Source organism: Saccopteryx leptura, chromosome 4 (genome assembly GCF_036850995.1).
Source record: "Saccopteryx leptura isolate mSacLep1 chromosome 4, mSacLep1_pri_phased_curated, whole genome shotgun sequence".
Taxonomy (NCBI): domain Eukaryota; kingdom Metazoa; phylum Chordata; class Mammalia; order Chiroptera; family Emballonuridae; genus Saccopteryx; species Saccopteryx leptura.
This window is the reverse complement of record NC_089506.1, coordinates 220514265-220531999: the sequence shown is the minus strand read 5'-3', so window position 1 is coordinate 220531999 and position 17735 is coordinate 220514265. Positions and strand designations below refer to the sequence as shown.

General features: G+C 47.2%; 1 protein-coding gene across 8 annotated transcripts in view; it reads left to right on the top strand.

Annotated features, from left to right (window-relative positions):
* The window catches only part of TNRC6A (trinucleotide repeat containing adaptor 6A), a 183172-nt gene that overhangs the window by 90756 nt on the left and 74681 nt on the right, over positions 1-17735 (top strand). For 7 of the 8 annotated variants that reach the window (XR_010751205.1, XM_066383396.1, XM_066383390.1 and 4 more), the window contains one exon: positions 7082-7129. Coding sequence is in view for 5 of the 8 variants with exons in the window: in XM_066383396.1 (XP_066239493.1) it covers positions 7082-7129 (48 nt within the window). In the remaining 3 variants the exon portion in view is untranslated. Of the gene's footprint in view, positions 1-6696; positions 6857-7081; positions 7130-17735 lie in introns of those variants that run through there. The other variant, XM_066383395.1, reaches the window with a different exon arrangement.

The following is a 17735-nucleotide window of genomic DNA, read 5'->3' as shown; positions in this document are numbered from 1 at the left end:
AAGGACCCGCAGATTCAGACCCCCAGCCCGGGACCCTCCTCTGTGTACTGTCTCGGTCCCCTTAAGCTTTTTGGTGAAGCTTTACTTTTTTTTTTAAGCATTCTATTTATTTATTTATTTATTTATTTATTGGCAGAGACAGAGAGAGTCAGAGAGAGGGACAGATAGGGACAGTCAGACAGGAAGGGAGAGAGATGAGAAGCATCAATTCTTTGTTGTAGCTCCTTAGTTGTTCACTGACTGCTTTCTCATATGTGCCTTGACCTGGCGGAGGAGGGGGGGGCTACAGTAGACTGAGTGACCCCTTGCTCGAGCCAGCGACCTTGGGTTCAATCTAGTGAACTTTGCTCGAACCAGATGAGCCCACGCTCGCTGGTGACCTCGGGGTCTCGAACCTGGGTCCTCTGCATCCCCGTCCAATGCTCTATCCACGGCGCCACCGCCCGGTCAGGCAAAGCTTTACATTTTCAAAGAAACCTTCTTTGACCACACAATCTAGGTCAGGGTCCCCAAACTACAGCCCACAGGCCGCATGTGGCCCCCGGAGGCCATTTATCCGGCCGCACTTCTGGAAGGGGCACCTCTTTCATTGGTGGTCAGTGAGAGGAGCATAGTTCCCATTGAAATATTGGTCAGTTTGTTGATTTAAATTTACTTGTTCTTTATTTTAAATATTGTATTTGTTCCTGGTTTTTGGTTTTTTTTACTATAAAATAAGATATGTGCAGTATGCATAGGGATTTGTTCATAGTTTTTTTTATAGTCCGGCCCTCCAACGGTCTGAGGGACAGTGAACTGGCCCCCTGTGTAAAAAGTTTGGGGACCCCTGCTCTAGATTATATGTTCCTTTGCTTCATGCTTCCTTTCCTTCTGTGCACTTGCCATAGTTTGTAGTTATACACTGTATAGTTTCCTTTGCAAAATAAATTAAATAAATAACAACAATAACAACAACAAAAACAACCCCCGGTTTGCCCCCTTACTAAACTAAATCCACCAGAGTAGTTCCTTACAGGTGTCAGAGAACTAAGCCCTAACACAGCCCTTAGCACATAATAGGTGCTCAGTAAATCTTTGCTGTGTCGTCTTGACATTCTGGGGTACGCAGGTGAATATGGGCTAAAGGTATGAATTTGAGACTCATCTGTATTTAGATAGCATTTAAATATAGGACAGTGGGCCCTGGCCGGTTGGCTCAGCGGTAGAGCGTCGGCCTGGCGTGCAGGGGACCCAGGTTCGATTCCCGGCCAGGGCACATAGGAGAAGCGCCCATTTGCTTCCCCCCCCCTTCCTCTCTGTCTCTCTCTTCCCCTCCCACAGCCAAGGCTCCATTGGAGCAAAGATGGCCCGGGCGCTGGGGATGGCTCCTTGGCCTCTGCCCCCAGGCGCTAGAGTGGCTCTGGTTGGCGGCAGAGCGACGCCCCGGAGGGGCAGAGCATCGCCCCCTGGTGGGCAGAGCGTCGCCCCTGGTGGCGTGCCGGGTGGATCCCGGTCGCAGCGCGATGCGGGAGTCTGTCTGACACTGTCCTCTCCCCATTTCCAGCTCAGAAAAATATCAAAAAAAAAAAAAAAATATATATGTATATATATATATATAATATATATATAATATATATATATATATATATATATATGAGAGTGGATGATCGAGGAGGGAGGGAAGGTCTGGAACAAGGTCTCAGGGATCTCGTACATTTATTTGGTATAAAGAAGAGATTTTGGGAAAGGATACAAAACAGGAATGGTTCAAGAGGAAAAACGAAATTCAGGGGAATGTGCTGTCAAAACAGCAGAGAAAAGAGTGTCTCAGGCAGCTGGGAGAGTCGGTTGTGGCAAATGCAGCAGAGAAGTTCATCGAGATCAGGAGACCAAGTGTGGCCACAGAGTTTGGCCGCTTCAAGGTCATTTGGGAGCCGATGAGAGTAATTCCAGGCTAGGAGCGGGGATGTCAGGTGAGAGCGGGTTGGGAAGGGAGCCAGGCAAATGGCAGCAGCTTGCGTAGAACACTTTTTCACTTTTATTTTTTTCATTTGCTGGGAAGGAGAGCAAAAAAATGGAGCTGGAGAGAAATGGGACATCTACCAAGCTGTTTTACGTTCTGTTTGTGTATTGTTTCTTTTAGTTGAAGTTACTGGAATATGTTTGTATGATGATGAGAAATATCTAAAAGAAAGAGGCTATTTAATAAAGGAAAAGGATAAAAAGTGGAAAAGATACATTAGGAGAGTCTGGCTAAGGAATCGATTCTGGTCTTATACTGTGCCATCATGCTTCTTTGAAGTCGTCCTATGCACCGAGTTTAAGTAAGAGAGAGTTAAAGAGTGATTAGCATGACTCCATCATGTAACCCTGGACGTGTCGTATGGCACACGGCAAACCACTCTGGAAGGATCTTCAAGATGTATCTTCTCGGCCCTGGCTGGTTAGCTCAGTGGTAGAGCGTCGGCCTGGCGTGCGGGAGTCCTGGGTTCGATTCCCGGCCAGGGCACACAGGAGAAGCGCCCATCTGCTTCTCCACCCCTCCCCCTCTCCTTCCTCTCTGTCTCTCTCTTCCCCTCTTGTAGCCAAGGCTCCACTGGAGCAAAGTTGGCCCAGGTGCTGAGGATGGCTCCATGGCCTCTGCCCCGGGCGCTGGAGTGGCTCTGGTCGCAACAGAGCGACGCCCCGGAGGGGCAGAGCGTCGCCCCCTGGTGGGCGTGCTGGGTGGATCCTGGTCGGGCGCATGCGGGAGTCTGTCTGACTGTCTCTCCCCATTTCCAGCTTCAGAAAAATACAAAAAAAAAAAAAAAAAAAGATGTATATTCTCGGCCCTGGCTGGTTGGCTCAGTAGTAGAGCGTCGGCCTGGCGTGCGGGAGTCCTGGGTTCGATTCCTGGCCAGGGCACACAGAGAAGCGCCCATCTGCTTCTCCACCCCTCCCCCTCTCCTTCCTCTCTGTCTCTCTCTTCCCCTCTTGCAGCCAAGGCTCTACTGGAGCAAAGTTGGCCCAGGTGCTGAGGATGGCTCCATGGCCTCTGCCTGAGGCGCTAGCATGGCTCTGGTTGTGGTGGAGCAATACCCCAGATGGGCAGAGCATCGCCCCCTGGTGGGCGTGCCGGGTGGATCCCAGTCGGGCGCATGTGGGAGTCTGTCTGACTGCCTCCCTGTTTCCAACTTCAGAAAAATACAAAAAAAAAAAAAAGTATCTTCTCCCTTCCCTGGGGCTGGGAATTGGTTCCAGGGTTTCTCCGCCTTGGGCGCTGTTGGCATTTCAGTTCAGATACTCTTGGGCTGTGGGCAGGGGTGGGATTCAGCCGGTTCGCTCTGGTTCGGCAGAACCGATACCTAATTTTTCATTGAGTGTGGCAAACCGATTGGTAAAATGGCCCTTGTCATCAGGGTTCTCTCTGAGGTGGGCGCCTGGGCAGCCGCCCAATGTGGACATCACACATTGGCGTTCCTCATTCTGTTCTGAACGTCCACCTGCACAACAGTGCGTTCTAGGTGCCCGTCGCCGCGTTCATTCCGTCCGTAGGTGAAAAAAATGTGACGGGACTATGCTGGTAGTATTTATTTACTCATTACATAACACTCATCATACTTTGGATGAAAGGCTACATTGTAATTCCCTCGCCTTTGTTACTTCAGTAAACAGACGCATAAGGTAAAGAGGAAAAGTGCCAAAAACAGCTAGAGGGTGACAAGCTCTCGCTGCAAATACCTTAAATAACATCTCTATTTTTTTTTTTAGATCAGGTATACTTAATATTTTTTCATTAGTATTTTAAAACTCTTACCTAGTTTTGTGTGCCTCTTTTGTTGTTCTTATTGAAGTATCAATATTAAATGTATGAGATAATAAACTACCTTACAGTATATCGGGGTTTTTTTTTTTGTTGTTGTTTGTTGTTTTTTTGTATTTTTCTGAAGCTGGAAACGGGGAGAGACAGTCAGACAGACTCCCCGCATGCGCCCGACTGGGATCCCGCCCACCAAGGGCGAAGCTCTGCCCACCAGGGGGCGATGCTCTGCCCCTCCGGGGCGTCGCTCTGCCGCGACCAGAGCCACTCGAGTGCCTGGGGCAGAGGCCAAGGAGCCATCCTCAGGGCATGGGCCATCTTTGCTCCAATGGAGCCTTGGCTGCGGGAGGGGAAGAGAGAGACAGAGAGGAAGGAGGGGGGGGGTGGAGAAGCAAATGGGCGCTTCTCCCATATGCCCTGGCCGGGAATCGAACCCGGGTCCCCCCGCACGCCAGGCGTTAAATTATTTGCATCCCATCACTAGTTGTGGGGGACTCTCCTGTGCCTTGCAGGATGTTTAGCAAAATCCCTGGCCTCTCTACCTACTGGATACCAGTAGCATCCAGTTGTGACAACAAAAACCAAACATTGCTAAATGTCTTCTGGGAGAAGAAGGGGACACATTGCCCCAATTAAGAACTGCTGAGTAATTCAAAGCTAAGAAAGTCTGGTTGTTAAAACGTCAGCTAATCTTGACAGCTGTGCAAATAAATGTTGATAAGTATTCTTGTTTTCATCGCCTTAGGCTGTTGTGGACCATTATTCATAAACCCAGAATGAAAGCACTCTATGATTCATATTTTTCGATTCCTGAAGAAATACTGTAATATAATGTTTAACATTTTAAATAGAGATAACCATTAAAGAAAACCAAACCAGATATGTGTATGGATGATGGAGAGGCAGGATGATGAGAGAAAAAGGAAAGTCACTAGCATTTATTTGGTGCTCCCTACATATTATATTTTGTAAACCTGCTTTGTTTTTTTTTTAAATAGGGATTTAAAAAAAAAAATCTCATTGTATATATATATATATATGTAAAAAATCCAGATACATTAAGAGAATAAAATTAACATTTTGGTGCACATGTTTAAAGTCTTTCTGTGCGTTCATGCATTCACTTATTCATTGTTATTTATTATACATCTTCTTGAGAGAGAATAATAACTGGGCAGTCAGGGTTTACTCTCTTTCTAATGGGAGAGATTTGGGCATTAAAATTTCCCTCCCAGTAATTTGAGAAAGAGGGGGGGGGAATGGGGTGAGACAAAGAAGCATCAACCTGTTACATTTGGTTGTGCATTCATTGATTGCTTCTCCTTCCACGCCCTGACCCTGGATCGAACCCGCGACCTGGGTGCACGGGACTGTGCTCTATCCACTGAACCAGCTGGCCAAGGTGATTTAACATGCTTTAAAGCCAGTGGAAGGGTCTCGTTTACAAAGAGGAAAACGGGATGAGAACAGAATCCACGCTCTCTCAGAATGTAGAACGGATTTTAAGCAGAGAGGAAGAATCATTTTCAGATTAGGAAAAGAATGCGCATGAATATATGTATTCAACCGTATTTACCCACCTAGCTGTTGGTTTGTATGTAGCTCGTCTCTCTCTGCATGTGGGTATATTGTCTCACTGGATCTACACTTATGTATCTGACTGCATCTACATACGCAGCATCTTAAGTACCTGTCTGCTTCTTACCCTGTGAGCGACCTTGGAACCTGACTTTTCACTTGTTCTGTTGCAACCATGTCCCCCGTGCCGTTACTCTTGTTTTCCTTCGGGCTTTTTCCCCCCCGTAAATACCCTAAATGCAAGGATTTTCAACCGGTTTGCTGCAAGGGGCACGCCAGTGATAGATACATTCTTACAGCCAGGATTTTTAAAAAACATGCAACACCTGACTCCTTATTCAGGGGCACTAACCTCTTTTCTCTTCTCTGGTCAAATTTAAAAAAATGGCAACAACCATCACAACAATTGCGTCAGCTGTGAATGAATCAAAATTATACCTTTTTTTTTTTTTTGTCAAGTCGGGAGAATATATATATTTTGCTGCAGAATTTTAGTGATTCGTTTGTGTGCCATGAGATGAAAAACAGGGCGAACATTGCTGTTCGCGAGCATCCCAGCAGACCCTCCGCTTTTGCTGCCCCTTCCGTCGTGTTAGAGAGACATTCGGGCTGTTGACGAATGTCTCACCACCATCCAAACCCAACGCCAGGACTTCGTAATTTGGATGATTGAAATATTTGTTAGAGAGCGAGAATTCTTTTCTGGATAGACACTCACTCGTGCAAGTGCAAGGATCTGGCAGATGAGGTGGGGGTGGAGGGGGAAGAACGACTAAAAACAAACAAACACCCGCCCCCCCTTTTAAACCTGCCAGCCCGCCTGGGTGCTGAGCAGGGAACAGAGGAGGGAACCTCAGAGGAGCGAACCCCAGAGGAGCGGAGACCAAGTAACCGACTCAAGGTCAAACATCATCACAGCCGCCAGGGCTCATCAGGCTGCTGTGGGCGCAGAATTTGAGGTTTAGGAGGTTTTCCTTCCTGCGTGCGTGTGTGTGTGTGTGTGTGTGTGTGTGTGTGTAAGTACGCGCGCGTGTGTCACTCGGTGGGGGAGGCGCCGGCAGCAGCAAAGGGAACTGGTGTCGCAGCAAAGAGGGTAGAGGACTCCAATCCGGGCCCGGGGCCCCGCGAAGCCCCCAGCGCGCGGCGGGGCGCCCGGGCGACAACGGCGGCGGCGGCGCACAGGGAGGCCCGGCGGGGCCCACGCCGTACCCTGGCGGTTGCCAGGGGCTTGCCCGGGCCGCGGGCCCCGTTGCTAGGGCGTCCATCTTGAGGCCGACGGCGCCCCGGAAAGGCTTGTGGAGCGGGGCATTCACTTCCGGCCTGGGGCCTGCGGCGGCGGCGGCGGCGGCGGCGGCGGCGGCGGCGGCGGCGGCGGCGGGTCGGTGTAGAAAATGGCGCTGGCGCGGCGGCTCGGGCCTGTCCCCGCGGCGCTGCGGAGGGCGTGAGGCTCGCGGCCGCGCTCGCCGCGCCCCACTCGCTCGTGCACTTTACACACATGAGGTGAGCGGCGCCGGGCCTCCCGCGGGAGGAGCCTCGGGCGCTGCCGCAGGGCCCGCGGCCGCGCTGGGCTGGGTGACGGCGGGCCGGGCCGGGGGCTGCTGCGCGGCGGCGGCCGGAGCGGGGACCCGGGACCCGGGGGGCCGGGCGCTGCCTCCCTCCCCGCGGCCGCAGCCAGCGGCCCGCGGCGCGTTCGTCTCACGCCGCCCCTTTCTCTTTCTGTTGCAGAGAATTGGAAGCTAAAGCGACCAAAGACGTGGAGAGGACGCGGAGCAGGTACGGCGGGCGCCCGGCCGCCCTCGCCCCCGGACCCCTCGCCCCCCGCCCCTGCCTGCCGCGCGGGCTCCCACTCGGGCTCGCCCTCCCCGCGTGCACCGCTGCCCCGTGTCATTTTCTCGCGCACGCAGCGGGCACACTCGGGGGAGGGGGAGGGGGCCGCGGCCGCGGGGGAATCCCGGACGGGGGGACCGCGGGGAGACAGATGCGTCATGACGCGCGTGTGCCTTGCTCGGGGGGGGGGGGGGGGTGCCGCGGAAAGCAATTCTCGCACACCTACAAGTATTCTCACCCTTTTAGGATGTAATTAGGGGACTTGTGCGTTCAGGGCTCTTTATATTGTAAGTGGCTGCAGGCATTGTGTGACTCAGGGTGGAGGCGGGCTGTCAAAACTGTTTTGGCTTCCCCCCCCACCCCTCCCCGTTATTACTTTGTAACTCTCAATTGTTGCCTTGATAGAGAGATACTATGTGTTCGCTTCCCCGCCACTCCCACTCCCACCCCGCCCACCCCACCCCCACCCCTGGAGTGAGGAGGGTTCCGTGGCTGGGAATGCTCTTGCCCTTGAACTTGACCAACCAGGAACTGCGTTTTGGTTTGCCCCACTGCATTCATGTCGATCTTCTTTTTTTTATAGGCTGGTGAAATAATTAAAAATGTCCCCCCCCCCCCAAAAAAAAAAAAGTGGTTATCATTCTTACTGGGCCTGAGTGCTTTTTCCTCTGGTAACTTAATCACCACAAAAGGGAGTTTTCTGTTTTGTTTCTTTTTAAACGATGCCTTTGTGGAAATGATTAGCTTTATTGAGCTGTAATTGCTTCAGATCAAAGCATCGTGAGCGCGCTGTAACTTTCACATTTCCTGTCTTACAGTCTTCTTTCCTCTCTGTTGCTTTCTTTTTTATAGTTTTTGGGGGGCAACATTCAGAGAAACTTCTAGATTTAAGCTAAGGAGGGAGCAGCTTTCTTTCACTTTTGAACAGGATCAAGTAAAAATTTCTCCTATCTCAGGTCTTGATGTAGTAAGTTTTAGGTTCCTGTTGAGGTTGTGAACACGTAATTCAAACTGCCTGACCATTTTTTTCTTACCGTATGGAATCATTTCAAATTGCTGGTCGTTGAGTTTTTGAGATCTGAATCTGTTTGGGGGATTGCTAAAGATTCTGCTCAGTTGGTGAAGGGTGGGCATCCTTGGCATACCAAATGAGAGATTTTCTGTTACTCAGAATAGTTATGGGGCCGTTTAAAGGAAATTAGGCATGACGTCACTGACTTAACTGTTTTCTGGACACTGAAATATGTTTTGTTGTCAAAAGCTGTTGAGGAAATGTTAAGATAAAAATAGGTGGAGTTTTAAGCGTGATTTCAGCAGCAGAAAGGAGCTTGGGAGTTTAGGTCTATTTCTTCCTCTAGTTTGGCTTTGTCAGGTAACTATATCGGTATAATTTCTGTAGAGATTTTCCGAGACTTAATTAAAAATGGTCTTTGCCAGAGGTATAATTTTCATATGTGATTACAGTCATTTACATAGAGTTTGGAGTCTCTGTATCAGCTGGGTGTCAGAGTTTGAATCCCAACTCTGCCCCTCACAATATGACCTTGACTCTTGGCAATTCACTTAGCCTCTCTGTACCTCATCTGTACAACAGCAAGCTTGGGCCAGACAGTTGCTGAGGTCTCGGGGCCCCTTGCGTTGTATTAACAGGAGTCAAGTGTTGTCCCTGACCATGGAAAGCTTGTCCAATCTAGTAGAAAGGGTGTTTCTTATACTAAGTACGGTGGTCCAAAGAAGACACCATCTCATTCATATACTTGATGATCTTCCGTCGGCCAGAAGGGATGAAACGGGCCCAGGAGGTCCCAGGGCAGTGTGTCTGATTGTGAGAGGGAACATACCCTAACGCAGGGACCCCTGCCCTAACGGGTGAGAGTGTTCCACGGAGGGAGAGATGCGGTTAGGTGGGCAGATGCTTCCTTCCACTTCAGCTCTGCGCTTCCTTTCCCCCCGAGCAAGGAGCATCTCTCTGTCTTGAGCCATTTGTGCGCTCCCCAGGAAGTGCAGCCAGCATGCATTCAGGAAGCGTTTGTTGGGCATCTTCTGTGTCCTGGGGGCTAGACTAGGACCTAGGGACGGGAGGATAGGAACTAAATGTATTGAACGCTTGTATTATATTTGCAATGTCTAGGTTGGGCGATCACCTTCGGAACTGAACTTGAAAGGATGTCATCGATTTTGAAAGGCAGAGTAAAGGGCAGTGTGAGAACAGCTGGAGCGAAGGGGTGCAGTCCAGAAAGCACGGGCACTCGGCAGCGGCAGCGAGTGGTCCAGCTGGACTGGCGCTCACGGGTGGGGGCAGGTGAGAGGTTCCTGTAAGTGGCAGAGTGAGGACTTTCTGACGAAGTAGTGAGATGACAGAGTCATGATGACTGCTAATGGAGGCAGGAGACCATGAGGGTCTGAACTGAAGTGACAGAGAAGGCGAGAGTGTCCCGTGCCGAGGAAGTGTGGTCCAGGGCGAATTGTGAGCCGTCTGCATGCAGAAGGCTCTCCGTCTTGGGTGAGTGGGGAACTGACCCAGCCTCTGAACAGAAGAGAGGTCAGAACAGAAATAGGAGTTTGGGGGAACGGCACTATGTTACATTTTATAATTATAAAAAAAAAAAATGTAACTCAGCTGATCTAATAAAATATTTTGGAGGCCAAAACTGTGGAATTACGGAGTCTTTAGAGCTGAACCATGACATTAAACAGAGACCAGTCAGCCTCTGACCCCGTTCATTTTGCAGATGAGAACGCTGGCTGAGACAGCCAGGCACTCACTCGGTCAGGTCAGGCATACGTTCTCTAACAAGGGACAGGCCTTTGACTCTCACTGTAGGGTTCTTCCAGCTGTGCCGGCTTTTATTTTGCATTGCACCACAGGAAAAAGATCACTGGTTTCTCCTTCCTTTCTGAAAATGTAAGGACAGTTTCTCTCCATATTTTGTGCCCATTCTAGTCATGAATTTACCGTATGTAGGGCATATTATCTAAGGATAGTAGAAGTTACATGCTCCGTGTTATGCTTTTTGGTTTTTTTTTTCTTCCCTAAACCAATTATTAAATGCCATCATATAAGAAAAGTTGTTACGGATGTTGTAGTAATAATGTTTAATATAACTTCTAAACTGGGTCTTTTAAAAAAAATCTGAGATGCTTTTGCCTGGCGCAAATGCTACTTAGAAAAGATCAGGCAAAACAGGCATCGACCAGGGCCCTGGGTCCCCGTAGGTGGGGTGGCCCTGCTTCTCCTCATCACCGTCTGTCAGGAACAAGGGCCATGGGATTGGTCCGGGCTCTGCTGCTCTCTGGCCATAACAATTTGTAGACCAGCCAGTTCAGACTGATGGTTTTCTCTCTGGCTTACTGGAACAGCTATGTGTTAGTTAAGTCAGTGGGTAGAATCAGTGAATCACAAACTGTAAGCTTACCTTGAAAATGCATAGCAACCCTCTGGAAACTTTAAACGTAAACTTCCTGAAAAAAAATCTAAGTGCCTTTCTGTAACCTCTTGTGAATTTTGGCATCTGACGTCAGTCTGCAGGAATGAGTTGAAGTCTTTTACAGTTGTGTTTTATGACATTCAAGAGTCTTACTGTGATTGTGAGACTAAAGTAGGTGTGTGCTGAGTATATTCTGTTCAGACTGACTTATGACACGTGTCTCGTGCAAAATTGGAAAAACATCCTCCCATTTACAATGAAAAAAATGCTCTAACTCTCAGCAAAGAAGCGAGAAAGGTGACGTGCACACCTGTGTGTCCACCTAGATTTACTGGTCATTACTGTGTATTTGCCACATTAGTGTTTGTCACACCATGCCACCCCTAAATAAATGTCCCTCCCTGCAACAACCAAGGGACTCTGCCTAAAACAGGTCATTATCACGCACAGGAAAGTTAACTTTCTTCCTGCTGTTGGGTCCACATTCAGATATTCCCATTTCCCAACAACGTTTTTTTTTTTAAAAACATGTTGGTTCCTTCCCTTCCATTCCTTAATCCAGGGCCACCTAACTTGCTTTGTGTGTAATTCCTTTCCTCAGGGACAGTTCCTTCCTCTTTTCTTCTCTGTCCGCGACACTGACGTTTTGGTCTGGTCCAGACCAAGTCGTGTTTGCAGGCTTCAGCTGTGATTTGCCTGGTTGTTTCTGTGTAGTTAGACTCAGACAAGACCTTTGGGCAGGAATATCGTGTAGGTAACGTGGCTGTTCTCAGTGCGTCACCCCCACCCCCACACTATTTTAAAGCAGATTAGCAAAGTTCACCCAGTCTGTTTACTTTTACACTAACTCAATGTTTCTTTTATGTTAAAATGTGACAATTAGTTTAAACTGAATTATATTTAAATTGTTTGAGGTTACGATAAATACAAGTCTTAAGGTCTAAATCAGGGGTCCCCAAACTTTTTACACAGGGGGCCAGTTCACTGTCCCTCAGACCATTGGAGGGCCAGACTATAAAAAAAACAAATCCCTATGCACACTGCACATATCTTATTTTAAAGTAAAAAAACCAAAATGGGAACAAATACAATATTTAAAATAAAGAACAAGTAAATTTAAATCAACAAACTGACCAGTATTTCAATGGGAACTATGCTCCTCTCACTGACCACCAACGAAAGAGGTGCCCCTTCCGGAAGTGCAGCGGGGGCCGGATAAATGGTCTCAGGGGGCCGCATGCGGTCCGTGGGCTGTAGTTTGGGGACCCCTGGTCTAAATTGATCAGTTGTCACCATTGCAGCCTTGTTGAAGGGTTATTTGGAAGGGAACCAACGCCCTCCCTTGTGGTTGGACATCAGAGTTCCCTATTTTCAGCTTTCACTAGTAATAAACTTATAACCCTGGTAAGAGAATGACACATAGGATCTGGACTTGTCATAGGCATTCTTGAAAAGAATGCCCTGTTGAAGTTAGTGTCAGTGTGGCACCAGAACAGGGGTTCTCGTCCTGAATTCCACAGAGGGGCACAGCCCCCCAAAGATAAAGAACCCTTGTGTTATGTATGTATGGGGAGGCTGTCAGAGGAGCTGAGTAGTGTCAGTAAAAGGGAGGTTTTAAGATTCAAAAGGGAGAACGTAACATTCCACTGAGTCATTCGTGTCTCTTAATAAGAAATTCAAATAAATACAGTTTAAATTTATTAAGGTAGTCCTGTTTTTTTAATTATTTATTCATTTTAGAGAGGAGAGAGTGAGAGAGAGAGAGAGAGAGAGAGAGAGAGAGAAAGGGGGAGGAACAGGAAGCATCAATTCCCATATGTGCCTTGACCAGGCCAGCCTGGGGTTTTGAACCGGCGACCTTGGCGTCCCAGGTTGATGCTTTATCCACTGCGCCACCACAGGTCAGGTGGTAGTCCTATTTTTTAAGTGGTCTCTGCTCCCTGTGTGAATTGGCGCTGAAGCAGAATCCTAGCATTTCTGCTCCTGTAACTAGGAAACAGCGTCTTCCGTTTTCAGCAGTAGTATATTATATGACGATGACTCAGCTGCCTGCCCCGTTCAGACGGAATGTTCAAAACAGATTGAAGCCTGGTTACGGAATTTATACTTTGAACCCTACAAGACATTTTCTGCGAACAGGAATTGATTGGATTTTGTGTAATGACAAACAGGACTAAACCTAGTCACTTGTTGGCTGCTCTTCCTAGTGGTGTCACGTCTGCGAGCACTGACTGAGTAGCTTGCTGCAGGGTGCTGAGTACTTGATAATTCTGACGTCTGTGTTTGGTTGACTCTGGTCCCTTCTTTCTCTTATTCTTTTGAAATATTCCCTAAAACACAAGGAAACAGTGCTGTGTGTGGTACTTAAATAGGGACTGGTTTTAAATGTATTTTTAAGTATTATTTCCCTCTCTGAAAATGGGCCGTACAAAAGATGTTAGAGAAACAGATTTCACTTAGTTTTCTGCTTGGACTCCTGGGTAATGTGAAGCCAGCGTGTAAGTGAGGCTCCTACCATGTGAAGACAGAAAGGGACAGAGTGTGCATTCTCTGCACGGCTGAAAGGTAGTCGTCCTCCAGCATATCTCTCACTGTTAGAAAACTGCTCACTCCCTAGTGACTCTGGAACTTTTATTTATTTGTATTTGTTTATTTTTTAATTTTAAATTTATTGATTTTAGACAGAGAAAGGTGGGGGAGGAGCAGGAAGCATCAACTCATAGTTGCCTCCCATTTGTGCCTTGACCAGGCCATCCCAGGGCTCGAACCAGTGACCTCAGCCAGGTGACACTTTCTCCACTGCGCCACCACAGGTCAGGTGCACCTCTGGAATCGAACCCCAAACTGCAGTCTGTGCTCAGCTTATCTGTTCAGCTTTATCCCATCTACCTCTTGTCCTAGCCTTGACTCCTCTTCCTGTGTGACTGTACCCTTCAGTTTCTCGAGATAAAAGTAACCCTTTAAAAATGTACGATCAGTGGTTTTAGTATATTCCCAGAGTTGTGTGATTACCACACTCTTAATTTCAAAGTATCTTGATCACCCTCCCTCTGCCCCTGAAAAGACAAGCCCTGTGCCCATTAGCATTCACTTCCCACTCACCCTGCCCCCTGCCCCCTGCCCTTGGCAACTGCAAATCTACTCTCTGTGGATCTGCCTGTTCCGGCGTTTCCTATAAATGGAATCACACCCTGTGTGGCATTTTGTGTCTTGCTTGTTCCACTCGGCGTGTGTTCAGGGTTCATCCATGTTGTAATTAATGTGTGTCAGTGCTTCCTTCTCTTTATGGATGAAAGCTGTTTCATCCTATAGTTTGTACTGTATTTTCTTCATCCATTCGTCATCACTGATGGGCAGTAGGGTTGTTTCCAGTTTGGGCCCATTATGAATAATGATGCCACGAACATTTGTGTACACATGTCTGTGGGACATATGTTTTCCGTTCTCCTGGGCGTGGAGTTGCTGGGGAATATGGTAATTCTATGTTTAACTTTTGGAGGGCCGTCCACACTGTCTCCAAAGCAGCTGCCAGCTGTGCAGGACTGTTCCACTCTTTCCACACTCTTTGAGTGTAACACTCTTTGATTGTAGTGTTAGTGGGTGTGAAGTACTATCTCGTTGTGTGCTTTTTTTTGTGTGTGTGTGTAACAGACAGAGAGAGGGACAGATCGGGACAGACAGACAGGAAGGGAGAGAGATGAGAAGCATCAATTCTTCATTGCGGCACCTTAGTTGTTCATTGATTGCTTTCTCATATGTGCCTTGACGGGGGAGGTGGGGGCTACAGAAGATCAAATGACCCCTTGCTCAAGCCAGCGATCTTGGGCTAAAGCTGGTGAGCCTTGCTCAAACCAGATGAGCCTGTGCTCAAGCTGACGACCTTGGGGTCTCAAACCTGGGTCCTCCATGTCCCAGTCTGATCGATGCTCTGTCCTCTGCACCACTGCCTGGTCAGGCTTGTTGTGGTATTGATTTGCATGTCTCTAATGACTGATGATGAATGTCGTTTTGTGTGTTTATTAGCCACTGTGAATCTGATTTGGTGAAATGACTATTCAAATGTGCCCTTTTTAAAAAAATTGAATTATTAGGGTACAGGTTTCAGGTGTGAAGCTCAGTAAAACATCATCTTCACACTGCATCTTGCACCCATCACCCAATGCAAAGTCTTCAGATACATCCTTTTTTTTTTTTTTTTTTTTGTGGTTGAGAGGAGGGGAGATAGTGAGGCAGACTCCCACCCAGCATCCCTTGTCTGTGGCTGGTGCTTAAGAAACAAGCTATTTTTAGCACCTTAGGCTGATGCTTGGATCAGCGAGCTATTCTTAGCACCTGGGCCTATGCTTGACCCAATCCAGCCACTGGCTGTGGGAGGGGGAGTTGAAGGGGGAGAGAAGTAGGTGGTTGTTTCTCCTATGTGCCCTGACCAGGAATTGAACCCGGGGCATCCATACGTCAGGCCGGACACGCTATCCACTGAGCAAGCCAGCCAGGGCAGAGGTGTTCATTTTTAAATCTGGTTTTTTTACTTTTTATTTTTCTGAAGCTGGAAACGGGGAGAGACAGTCAGACAGACCCTCGCATGTACCCGACCGGGATCCACCCGGCACACCCACCAGGGGGCAATGCTCTGCCCCTCCGGGGCGTCGCTCTGTTGCGACCAGAGCCACTCTAGCGCCTGGGGCAGTGGCCAAGGAGCCATCCCCAGCTCCCGGGCCATCTTTGCTCCAATGGAGCCTCGTCTGCGGGAGGGGAAGAGAGAGACAGAGAGGAAGGAGAGGGGGAGGGGTGGAGAAGCAGATGGGCACTTCTCCTGTGTGCCCTGGCGGGGAATCGAACCCAGGACCTCTGCACGCCAGGCCGATGCTCTACCACTGAGCTAACCGGCCAGGGCCATCTGGTTTTATTTTTATTGTAGCTATAAGAATTCTTGACATATTCTAAGTACAAGTCCTTTGTTACACAGGTGATTTATAAATATTTTCTCCCACTATGTGGTTTACCTTTTCACTTTTTCTTGATGTTTGTCCCTTTAAGCACAACAGTTTTCGATTTTGGTACATTCAGTTTACCATCTTTTGTGTACATTTGAGTGATAACAAGCACATTCACAATGTTGTGCCCTCTCACCACCGTCTATCTCCATAAACCTTTTTATCTTGCAAAACCGAAACTCTGTACCTATTAAACAATAATGTCCCATTTTCCCTTTTCCTTAGCTCCTGCCAACTCCTGTTCTACTTTCTGTCTCTATAAATTTGTTCTACATACTGCATATAATTGGAATCACAGTACTGTGTTTGTTTTGTTTGTTTGGTTTTGTGACTTATTTCACTTAGTGTAATATGCTCAAGGATCGTCCATGTTATAGCACATCAGACAATTGATTTTTGTATGTTGATCCTGTATCCTGCGTCTGTGCTGAACTCTATTTTTTCCATTTGTGTGTGTATGTGTGTGTGTGTGTGTTCATTTATATATATGAGATCATGTCATTTGTGAATAGAGATGGTTTTTCTAACTTCCTTTCCTATCTTGGTGCCTTTTATTTATTTTTCTTGCCTAGTTTTTCTGACTAGAACCTATACAAAGTAATGTTGACTAGAGGTGGCAAAAGCAGACAGACATCCTTGTCTGGTTTCTAATCTTAGAATAAAAGCACTCAGTCTTAAAAATAAGTATGATATGAGCCAAGGCCTTTTTGGCAGTTGCCCTTTATTAAGTTAAGAAAGTTTCCTTCTCTTTCTGCTTTGAGTTTTAGTCTTGTCATGAAAGGGTGTTAGATTTTGTCTATTGAGATCATCATGTAGTTTTTGTCCTTCATTCTATGGATATGTTGTATTTTATTGGTTGATTTTCATGTTAAACCAACCTTATATTCCTGGGATAAATCCCACTCGGGCAGGGTGTGTCATCCTATGTCGCTACATTTGATTTATTAGTCTTTGTTGAGGATTTTTGTGTTTGTATGCACAAGGGTTATTGATCTATAGTTTTCTTGTGATCTTTGTCTTCCTTTGGTATCTGGTACCTGGTTTGGAATCTGATATCTGGGGTCTTGAGCTGTTTGCTTTGGTATCTACCTCATACTGCTTTAATAATTGCTTTTATATATTAAGTTCCATTTTCATTTTTTCTAAAATTTTTCAGCTTTTTAAGGTATGATTAACTAATAAAATCAATTCTACCCCCCCCCCCTCCGTGGTCACTAACTGCTGCCAATGAGTGGCATTTTTTTTTTCTTAGTTGAGAAATTATTGACAGATCTAATAGTGTGAGTTTAAGTGTAAGGTATACAATGTGGCAATGTGACACATTTAAATAGTCCAATAGGATTACCACCAAATCATTACGTAGCACCTCTGTTATGTCACATAGTTAACATTTCTTTTTTCTGGTGAGAGCACTTAGGACCTAGTATCTGCGCTTTGAATACATAGTACAGTGTTGTTATCTGTAGTCAGTGTTCAGGGCATTCCATCCAGAACTGACTCCTCTTCCAGTTGCAAGTTTATATCCTTGAGCGGTTCCCTCACTCCTGGGAACCACTGGTTTCTACAAGTTCAGCTTTTGTAGAATTTACATATAAGTGATGTCATACAGTATTTTCTCCTTATGACTTAACATCACTTGTCACAGTCACCCATGTTACCGCAAATTGCAGAATTTCCTTCTTTCTCGTGGTTGAGTAGTATTTCATTGTGCGCGTGCGTGCGTGCACGTGTGTAGCCCGTCTTCTTCAGCCATTGACAGACACTTAGGTCATCTCCATGTCTTGGCCATCATGAAGAACGCTGCAGTGAACATGGCAGCGCAGATATTTTTTTGATCTCCTGTTTTCATTTCCTTTGGATATATATACCCAGTAGTGGTTTGCTGGGTCATTGGTCGTTGTCTTTTTAATTTTTTGAGGACATTTATATTATTTTCCTTAGTAAGTGAAGCAGCTTACCATTCCCATCAACAAGTGCACAAGGGTTCCCTTTTTCTCAGTGTCCTCACAAACACTTCTGCCCTGGTGTTCTTGGGGACAGCAACTTTTCAGAGGTGGCAGTTCCATTTTCCACTGTGCGTTCTCCCTTCTTTGGCAGCACCCTTAGCCATTGCAGGGTTTTGTATTTGGT